The sequence below is a fragment of the Mesoplodon mirus genome, assembly GCF_964341445.2.
Source record: "Mesoplodon mirus genome assembly, chromosome: 18".
NCBI classification, from domain to species: Eukaryota; Metazoa; Chordata; class Mammalia; order Artiodactyla; family Ziphiidae; genus Mesoplodon; species Mesoplodon mirus.
Window position 1 is genome coordinate 50,522,219 of NC_138994.1, and position 10,348 is coordinate 50,532,566.

The 10,348-nt window shown below is 45.5% G+C and overlaps 1 protein-coding gene across 2 annotated transcripts; it reads left to right on the forward strand.

Annotated features, from left to right (window-relative positions):
- Positions 1–40: 40 nt before the first annotated feature.
- TSR1 (TSR1 ribosome maturation factor) lies at positions 41–10,254 on the forward strand. Of its 2 annotated transcripts, none has more exons than XM_082605377.1 (15): positions 41–171; positions 1,370–1,473; positions 1,797–1,847; positions 2,132–2,266; positions 2,653–3,077; positions 4,136–4,295; positions 4,722–4,879; positions 5,138–5,334; positions 6,094–6,256; positions 6,581–6,691; positions 7,434–7,566; positions 8,871–8,987; positions 9,405–9,545; positions 9,650–9,724; positions 9,850–10,254. In XM_082605377.1, the coding sequence occupies exons 1-15, from the start codon at positions 56–58 to the stop codon at positions 10,026–10,028; spliced, it is 2,265 nt and encodes a 754-aa protein (XP_082461503.1). In that variant the 5' UTR covers positions 41–55; the 3' UTR covers positions 10,029–10,254. The 2 variants fall into 2 exon arrangements, with proteins under 2 accessions (XP_082461503.1, XP_082461502.1); XM_082605376.1 differs by lacking the exon at positions 41–171 and adding an exon at positions 605–1,185 and having other exon boundaries at positions 1,797–2,016.
- Positions 10,255–10,348: the final 94 nt, after the last annotated feature.

The following is a 10,348-nucleotide window of genomic DNA, read 5'->3' on the forward strand; positions in this document are numbered from 1 at the left end:
GGCTGCGCGCGCCTGGGGGCACCGTGCCCGGGCGCGCGCCACGGTGGCCGTTGTCATGGCAACGCGCCCTCTCCAGCCCCGAGGGCGCGAACTTGCAGTGAGAGCTAGCAGCCCGCCGCGCCCAGTGCCGGGCGGGGAGGCGAGGCGCGCCCGGCACCCCATGGCTGAGGGGTGAGTCGCTCGGGCCGAAGCTGGCCCCCATCCAGCTAGACGTCCCCTGATTCCTACCCGCTCGTCTTCCCGACGGGAAGGGCCGGGGCCCCCGCGCCTCGAGTCTGGCCACGGGTAAGCCAGTGTTAGTCCCCTGGCTGGGAGAAAGGCCGCGGAGCGCCATCGTTTCTCCAAACACCCCTGCCAGCCGGGCGCCCTCAGTTGCAAAGCTTTTGGGAAGAGGAGTGGGAGCGCAGCAGCCCCCGTCTACAGAGGCTCGGCTATACCTAAGGGCGCGACAGTCAAGGTCAGCCGTCCCTCCCCCGAGGGGTCGTCCCGTCCCGTCTGGCCCTTCACACACACACACGTGGGAGGTGGGGGCGCAGCTTGGAGTGACTGGGACCAGAAGGAGCTTGTACGGAACCTGTGGAGGTGAGACAAGCGCCTTCTGCACGATTTGCCTTGTAGACTTAAGCAGCCCCACCTGGGCAATGAGGGCGAGAAAAGGTTGCTCAAAGTGTCAAAGAACACCTGCTGCTGCAAACTGAGGAGCGGTGTGCACAAAGCTAGGTGAGAGGAGGGGCTTAGCCCTCTATCGCACAAATGGAGACTCTCCCTAAGTGAAAGTGATGCAACCTGATAGCGCAAAAAATAAAAATACAAGGGAGCAAAACAGCTCTCCGAGACTGAAAGCCCAAACCTCGAGTCTACATCCGGCGTTTTAAAGCCCGCAACAGCGGACCACCGCCTGGGAAAAGTTTACGAGCAGGTTTTGTGGAGACGCAGGCGCCGTGCTCTCAGAAGCGGGTGGAAAGGACCTTCGCGGGAGCACACGAGGAGCCTTGCCCCGCCGGGCGAGGACACGCCCCCAAGGCGAGAACCGGAAGCGCTCGGTTCGGCCCGGAAGTAGTGCCGAATTGGTACACGTGAGCGGCAATATGGCGGCTCATCGCTCTGGCCCGCTTAAGCAGCAGAATAAAGCTCATAAAGGCGGGCGGCATCGGGGTCGGGGATCCGCGCAGCGGGACGGCAAGGGTAAGACGGTAGGGTTGGAGGAAGAAGGGATGTTTAGTCGATATTAACTGCTTTTTTTCGTGCCCAGAATGAGCTCCTACCTACTCCGGCCTGGACCCCGCGCAAAGGCTCTGAGGAGAGCAGAGAGGGATCTCCTTTCTTGACCTAGTGCCCTGTGCAAGAGCCTTTTCTGGTCTCCCTACAGGCCGTCTAGCACTGAAAACCCTAAGCAAGAAGGTGAGAAAAGATCTCAGCAAAGTGGACCAGAGGCATCGCGCCAGCCAGCTCCGAAAGCAGAAGAAGGAGGCGGTGAGAGGACCGGGGATTGGGGAATGGTGTGGCTTCACAACCGTTCTAGGCGGGTAATGCCTCAAACTAGAAAATGTGACCCTGGGAAGGAGCCAGGGATGGAGAATAACCCTAGAGCACGTGTCAGGCGTGCTGGCCCAGACTCATGCTGGAGCATTCTTTGCTTTGTTTCTAGCTTCTGCCCGCCTCCTTGGCATACATGACACCTTTTACAAGAGAGATGCTGGTCGGAGGGTCGGGGTGGGCATCTGTACTGGTGGGAGTGCAGTACTGAAACAAAGTACTGAAACATTGAGATGTTCTCTGATCCTTTCTTTCCTCAGGTTTTGGCAGAAAAGAGACAGCTCGGCAGCAAGGATGGCCCTCCTCATCAGGTACTGGTGGTTCCCCTGCACAACAGGATTTCCCTGCCAGAGGCCTTTCGACTGCTTCAGGATAGGGATACTGGAACAGTACACTTGAATGAATGGGGAAGCACCCATAGCTTTATGCTGTTATGCCCCCGCTTGAAACATCGGTGGTTTTTTACATCTGCAAGGCCAGGTTAGAACATACAACAATATTTTCTATCACTATGTTTTGCGTATTAGTGGTAATTTTTTTTAGTATAATGTGCTGTCAACCACCTCTTCATACTGACTTTGTCTTCTGTTTGCAGGGGATCTGCACACTGTGTTAGACATGGCTAAAGTGGCTGATACCATCCTGTTCCTCCTTGATCCACTAGAAGGCTGGGATAGCACTGGGGATTACTGCCTTTCCTGCCTCTTTGCTCAGGGCCTTCCTACCTATAGTAAGTGAGTTGGGAGTATTGGAGGCCAAGGAAGGAAGTGAATTAGCATGTATAGTGCACTTACAATTTGCCAGACACTATGTCTGATACACTATGTCTGATGCTTGATACTATTGGAGGGTTGTACATGTATGGCCTTAACTTGGTCCATTGTTTACAAGTTACCTATCAAGATGTCTTTTTATTTCTGGACTGCCCATTGACCAGAGAAAGAAGAAGAATATGAAGTTTGGTTTTACCGTGAAATTTCTTTAGGGTAGCGGAGTGTTGGGTTTCCCAGTGATCTCTGGGCTCACAACTGAACTGTTAGCTTGTTTGTGAGCCACAGGGGGGATTCTCATATAGTGAGGCAACAAGTCATGATACCCTTTCTCTTTTGTTCACAGCATTAGCTGTCCAGGGGGTTTCGGGCCTCCCACTGAAGAAACAAACAGATGTCAGGAAGAAGCTAAGTAAAGCAGTGGAGAAGCGCTTTCCTGATGACAAACTCCTCCTGTTAGACACTCAACAGGAGGCAGGGATGCTGCTCAGGCAGTTGGCTAACCAAAAGCAACGGCATCTTGCCTTTCGAGATCGGCATGCCTACCTATTTGCTCATGCTGCTGACTTTGTGCCTAGTGAAGAGAATAACTTGGTGGGCACCTTGAAGATCTCAGGCTATGTTCGTGGGCAGGCTCTGAATGTAAATAGCTTGCTGCATATCGTTGGACATGGTGATTTCCAGATGAAACAGATAGATGCCCCTATGGACCCTTTCCCTTTAAATCCTAGAGTGATCAAATCCCCAGAGGACCCAGGCATGGCAATGGAGGTAAGATTGGTGTTCTTAAAAACTATGTATTGGGGCTTCCCTGGTGGCGCAGTGGTTGAGAGTCCGCCTGCCGATGCAGGGGACACGGGTTCGTGCCCCGGTCTGGGAAGATCCCACATGCTGTGGAGTGGCTGGGCCCGTGAGCCATGGCCGCTGAGCCTGCGCATCCGGAGCCTGTGCTCCGCAACGGGAGAGGCCACAGCAGTGAGAGGCCCGCTGAGCCTGCGCATCCGGAGCCTGTGCTCCGCAACGGGAGAGGCCACAGCAGTGAGAGGCCCGTGTACCGCAAAAAAAAAAAAAAAACAAAAAAAACTATGTATTGTAGATTCATTTGCAAGCTGGCAGAGGATGGGAACTACAGAGAGGGTAGTCTGTCTGCACACTTGGACAACTATCCTAGTCCCTGGAGGTAACAGCTAGTTCGAAATAAGGCAGTAGTCAACTACAAATAAGTTGCTATATCATATACTTAGCCAGTACTTTGTAGATGCCTTACATAGCAATTGGCTCTGAATTTATAGAAGGCACACAGGTTGTAGTCTCTTTCCTTAGACAATTAGGTCAGAAAAACATGGCAGAGACCTGTGAAATAAAGACTGAGAAAGCGTGGTTGAGGTGCACACCTGCAGTGGAAGTTGAGAAAGAAGACTGGCAAGCTTCACAGAAGAGATCAGACTTGAGCTAGGTGTTGAGAAGGATGAACGTGATTTATGAGTTGAAAAGAGATGGAAGAATATCCAAGCAAATAAAGACAACATGAACCTAGGCAAAGTGATGGGTCAGAGGGTTTCTTTGAACCCTGAAGATAACAGCTTGATGGGAGTAAGGTATGTAGTAAAAAGGTAGGCATGAGACCAGATTATGAAAGGTCTCGAGCCAAGCAGAGGTATGGACCTAGAATGGAAGGAAATAGAACCATTTGAAAAATTCTGACAAGTTTTCACTTTCTATTTTTCTGTTTGAGGACTATGTTATTTCTAGATCTTTCTGGTTATTATGTTAGATTTAGTAGATTTTTGGCTAATATTTAATTGACCATCAACTGTTCGGGTTTTCAGATTTGTGCTACAGATGCTGTAGCTGATATGGAGGAGGACCTGAAGGTCCTAATGAAGGCAGACCCTGAGAGACAAGAATCTTTGCAAACAGAGGTTATCCCAGATCCAATGGAGGGGGAACAGACCTGGCCCACGGAGGAGGAGCTGAGTGAAGCAAATGGTTGGTATTGGCAAACTTGAAATTCTGGCCTAGAATTGTGGGTTTTGTCTAGCTGCTCACAGTGAGGACCTTATAAGGTAGAGTAGGATGAGGAAGTATTTGGAAGTCTTCTCTTACCTCCAAAGGCTATATGTTTTCACTAAGCAAACACTGGACACAGATTTACTTCGTTTCTAAAAATTACTTGCGTTATTGTTTCCTAATGAACAGATAACTTCTGATTTATTATAGGACTTATTTAGCTGTGTAAGTATTGCTAGTTCTGAGGCAGCTGAATTAAATTGGGAAGTCTGTTCTATTTATAGAGCCTGTCAGAGTTCCTGGTATTGGTAGCAATATGTGATATCTTGCCTATGTGAGAATACCCAAAGTAATAGGGGAGGGAAGGAGGTATATAATTTACTTAACTCATTTGGGCTTTTACAGACTTATTGAAGGAAACTTCCAAGGTAGTAAAGAAGGTTCCCAAAGGAACATCCAGTTACCAAGCTGAATGGATTTTGGATGAGGATGGCGAAAGTGGTGGGGAAGGAGATGAGTATGACGATATAGAACGTGAGGATTTTATGGAAGAGGAATCTCAGGTAAGGAAATGGGCCCTTGGGCAACTTCTGTGTACAGCCCCAAATGCAAGGCAAGGTGCATTCCTGACCTTAAGGGGTATGTGTGGTCAGTTTCTTAGGAATGACTTTGTTGCTGGGAATGAGACTTTGTTTTATAACTTAGTCTCTATTAGAATTGATATTGGTTTGGACTAGGTATCTAGTAGAATTATTTTAGCTCGATGGCCTTTAGGGTAGAGATGTGGGTTTCCTCTGAAATTGTAATCCTTCATTCTACAGGATGAGGGTAGTGAAAAGGAAGAAGAGGAGGAATGTGAAACTGTGACTATAGGAGAGTCCATGCATGATGATCTGTATGATGAGAAAGTGGATGAAGAGGCTGAGGGGAAAATGCTGGAGAAATATAAACAAGAAAGACTGGAAGAGATGTTTCCAGATGAAGTAGATACCCCCTGTGACGTGGCTGCTAGAATTCGGTTAGTCAACAAGTCTAAGATCAATCAGTATGTTTTTATTTAAAACTTACGTGGCTCAGAACTATGTCAGTGTGATGTAAAAGAAGGAACATACATTGTTCTTGCTCTTGAAGGGCTAATACTATATGGGAAGGTAAGACAGACATACGGGAAACAATGTTCATATTCTAGACTGTGTAGTACAGACTAATAGTGTTACAGTACATTACTGAAGGAAATGCTGTGATTAATTAGCAAATGCTTCCTTTGGAGCTAAGACTCAAAGTATATAACACTTGGAGATTTGGGGAAGTTTGGGTAGAACAGTGAGAATAAAAGAATGAAGATGTAGATGGTCCTGTTTGCTCTAAAGGTGAGTCCAGAGACTTTATGCTGCATATTAGAGAGAGAAGGCTTTTATCGAGGACGTTGCTCGTCGGGTTAAAGAGCCGCTCCCTGATACGCACCAGGGAGCCGCTGTAAATACTTTTAAGAAGCTGGGGTTTGGTGCTGAAATACTTGTTTCAGGCTGTTTTGGAGTGTGGTTCAGATTTAAGCTGTTAGGTTATTTTGAGAGATAGTGAATTCTTTTAAGCTAAAGCCTTAGGCATTTTATTTATTTACTTGTTTATCTTTCAAAAATTAAAAAAAAATTGTTTTTTTTTCTTTTTTTTCTTCTTTTTAAGCCTTAGCCTTTTTAGAAGTGAGTTGAGTGAAACGGTTAAGTAGCACCATATAAGTTTCACTATTAATTTATTTAAAATAGCCTCTGTATTCTAGATTTCAGAAATACAGAGGTCTCAAGAGCTTCCGGACATCTCCATGGGATCCTAAGGAAAACCTCCCTCAAGATTATGCTCGGATTTTTCAGTTTCAGAACTTTATTAACACTAGGAGACGCATCTTTAAAGAGATTGAAGAAAAAGAGGTTGAAGGAGCTGAGGTATCTGCCGTCCTTTGTGCGTCCCTAGAATTTGTGTTTGTTTGCCAAGGTTCCCCCTCTACTTCTGTTGGCATGAGGACCTTAATTAGTTTTGTGCTGCCTACAGCTGAATTAGGGGAGCTAATTGGGAACAAAGAGGTATCAGAGCTGTTAACTGAAAAAGCTTAATCTAGGTGGTTGAGGCATCTGTGAAGGACAGTCTTGAAGGGTGAGGATTGGCTTTACGGTGGTCTGAGAGACTTTTTAACATATTTGGAGAAATGCTTCATCATTATTGAGACCTTAAGGGTAATTGCATGATTGTTTTCTGCTTTCTTCTGGCAGGTTGGCTGGTATGTCACACTTCATGTCTCTGAGGTCCCTGTCTCAGTGGTTGAGCATTTCAAGCGAGGTGCACCCTTGATTGCATTTTCTTTACTACCTCATGAACAGAAGGTGAGTTAGCGTCTTGTGGGAAATGGGAGTTATGACACTTTCCAACCAGTTTTGTCTGGCAGTCTGAAGTTTTATGTGACTGACATTTTACTCATTGGGATGCAAAAGTCTGCCTTTATGATTAGAAGTCAGAGAGGATGACAGAGAAGTCAATGATGGTTTTACCCAACATGTCTGAACCTGTCTGATACACCTCAGTGACGTGATCTCTGTGTGGTTCTGAGACTTCTCTGAGATAAGTACGTTTGTCAGGTCACACTTTAACAAAGGGTTGGCATCCATGAAACTAAACAGGGTTAGTGCCAAGGTATAGATCTTTTTTCTCTTGATGGCCAGCAGTCATGTAGGTTGCGGTATATGTGAGAGCTCTGGCCTTTTGGTCACTGTGAGTAAGGGTGGAGGCAAGAAGGGTCTTGAATGAGTGTGGTTTAGAGGTGTGTGATGAGTGAGTGACTTGTAGGCACTGATTTTGTGGCAGATGTTGAGCTCTTGCATATTAGACGTGGGAAGGTCACCTAGTGTAGCAGGGACATGAAAGCTCTGAAAACCAGCATATTTTCGATTTGAATGCCAGTTGTTGGTGAAGGTAAAAGGTGAATTTGTGTCTCTTCATCTACACTCCACCATAAATTAGTATTGTCAGTTCTTAGAGTGAATATAATCTGCTGGTTTGGTTTGCCTTCTTGCAGGTTAGGCTATTCTATTCCTGATATGAAGTTCTGTTTTCCTATTTGGTCCCCAGATGTCAGTACTTAATATGGTGGTGAGCCGGCACCCTGGCAACACTGAACCTGTGAAAGCTAAAGAGGAGCTGATCTTCCACTGTGGATTCAGGCGCTTCCGAGCCTCACCCTTATTCTCTCAGCACACTGCAGGTGAGCAGTAGGGAGGCTTCTGGGTTCTTGTCCATCTTACTGTCTTTTAGGGGACTGAGATTTGGGGAGAGGTGCAGAATACACCATTTCAAACTCTCAGTCTCTGGGTTAGAGGTATTTTCAGTACTCTGGTTTAGGAGCCAATGATGTTTCCATTCAAAGTGTCTGAACCTGTCTGAAGCATCCCAGTGATGCAACCTCTGTGTGGTGCTGAGGCTTCTCTGCCATGAGTATTTGCTGCAGAGGAGGTTTTGGATAGGAGTTGGCTGCTTTCTAGAGATGATGTGTCATGGAACCCTTGGCATCTGTTGTGCCAGTGGCCGTGTGGGTGAAGGCTAGGGGTGGCCCTCAGTTGGATAAAGCAGAGTGTGTGGCTTCTGAGATGTTGAGACTGCATGAGGATTTAGAGAGTGGTGACCAGGAATACTTTTATGACAAAAAATGATTGTGCTCTTTCGTATTAGGAGTGGGAAGATGTTTGCATTAACTTGGGGGCTTCTGAACATTACCTACACTCTCAACTCTCAGCAATGGCCGGAGGAAGGTGATAACGGCGGCATTAATGGATGCTCTGGATAATTTCTTTTCTCTCCAGCCATGCTGTCTAAATGAAGGATTAATTTCTCTTTCCCTTAAACTATTTTGTTTCCCTATAACATTCAGTATTAAAAAGGGTTAATATTCTATTAAAAAGGGTTTCGTTGAAGGTAAAGACAAGATCTAGATAGTCCCCAAGAAGAGATTAGTAAAGTTTGGCCCTTAGCCAAATCTGTCCCACTGCTTGTTTTGTTAAGTAAAGTTTTGTTGGAACACAGTTGTGCTTTCTTGTTTAATTTTTTAAAAATGTCTGTGGCTGTTTTTGTGCTACAGTGAGAGTTGAGTAGTTGGAACAGAGACTATAATGGCCACAAAGCCTAAAATATTTACTATCTGCCCATTTACAGAAAATGTTTGCCAATCCTCGCTCAAGACTAAGAGCTGTTGAATTAGTGTATTTTGTAAAGCACTGATTCTCAAATGAGGTAGGGGTGATGTGTATCAGAATCACCTGGAGAACTTTTTCCAACCCCAAAATATAGTTTAAACTCCAAGATTCTGCCTCCAGTTGAAAAATCACTGATAGGATTGGGTTGTATCTTTCAGTTGTATTGAGGCCAGAAAATGTTTGGAGAATTAGTGGGATAAAAAAACACTAGTTGCCTTAGGTTTAAGAGTTGCAGTGATACCGCTTTTCACAGGCCTCTGCATTACCTATTGTTTCTCAAAATATTTTTTGGTTTTTATTTTTTTAACCTTTATGGCAGCGGATAAACATAAATTTCAGAGATTCCTGACTGCTGACTTGGCTCTGGTGGTGACAGTATATGCCCCTATCACTTTTCCTCCTGCATCTGTGCTGCTTTTCAAACAGAACAGCAATGGTAAGTTGAGTTCACAGAGGTGAATAGGCCAATAGGCCTGTGGGTCCTTAATAAGATTAACTGCTTTCTGTATTTAAATTTGGGGCCAAATGGCACAAAAAAGGTAATGATGATTTTCAAAATATCCCAATCTCAGCCTCATATTGGGTCTGAGGCGAGGATGACAAATGGGGTTTTATCTTGCTTGTAAACCATAGCTAATTGGTAGAGGCTGCTCAGAGTGCTGTATTTAGGGTGGGTTCTGAGGATAGGCTCAGCAGGAATATCACTTAGTGATCTTTGCCATGGACCCAGGACGGGCAGCATAGTACATCCCTATTTTGTTTCCCTAAGATCTCGCATAGATCTTTAAATGGACTGGACAATAAATGAAGGCTTTGACCTATGGACTCCTGCTGCCCTGCTTTTGCCCCTTAGGAATGCACAGCCTCATTGCCACAGGCCACCTATTGTCAGTGGATCCAGACAGAATGGTCATCAAGAGAGTTGTTCTGAGTGGTCATCCTTTCAAAATTTTTACTAAGATGGCAGTGGTGCGTTACATGTTCTTCAACAGAGGTAGGTGTAACGGATGGGATCCAATTGCCTTTGTGGGATGAAGGTTGGATTTATATATTATGGATAAATATTTCATCTTGGTCTTCTGTGTGTTTGATTCTAAGAGGATGTGCTGTGGTTTAAACCGGTGGAACTGAGAACAAAGTGGGGCCGTAGGGGACACATCAAGGAGCCTTTAGGTAAGAGAATGTGGGATTTGGGATCTTGTCTAGATTTCCCCAGTGCTACTAAATGACTGTTGGGTTAGACCACTGCTTTAAAATTTCCTATTAAAGTTGACCAACTCGTGCTGTTTTCTTTGTAGGTACTCATGGCCACATGAAGTGCAGTTTTGATGGGAAGCTAAAATCTCAGGACACAGTACTGATGAACCTCTATAAAAGAGTTTTCCCCAAATGGACTTATGATCCATATGTACCAGAACCAGTACCTTGGGTGAAAAGTGAGATTTCTTCAACAGTGCCTGAAATGGACATGGAATAATGGATTCAGTGGGATTCTGTCTCATTGCTACTAGTTAGCACTCCAGGGTTGGGAGCCTGTAGGTTGTGACTGGGCAGTTTATGTTTTCTACTTAAGCCTACTTAAGGTCTCCTGCTCCTTTTAGCAGAAGACTTTTCTTGGCCTTGACAAGGTGTCTCAGTTAAGTATGGATGTTTTTCTATTGCAACTTAGTCCAAAAAACTATTAAAACTTACTGAAATATACATTCTCCATTAGGATTTTGAAAGCTCTTTGAGAGGGGAAGATAGGAAGTTGACAATGACCAGGAGACAAAATTTCCAAGTGTCTAGACACTGAAT

Coding starts and splice junctions, on each gene's coding strand:
- TSR1 (XM_082605376.1), top strand. CDS start 1,089: ATGGCGGCTCATCGCTCTGGCCCGCTTAAGCAGCAGAATAAAGCTCAT. Junction 2,267..2,652: donor TCAGGGCCTTCCTACCTATA/GTAAGTGAGTTG, acceptor TTTTGTTCACAG/CATTAGCTGTCCAGGGGGTT. Junction 5,335..6,093: donor GACGTGGCTGCTAGAATTCG/GTTAGTCAACAA, acceptor TCTGTATTCTAG/ATTTCAGAAATACAGAGGTC.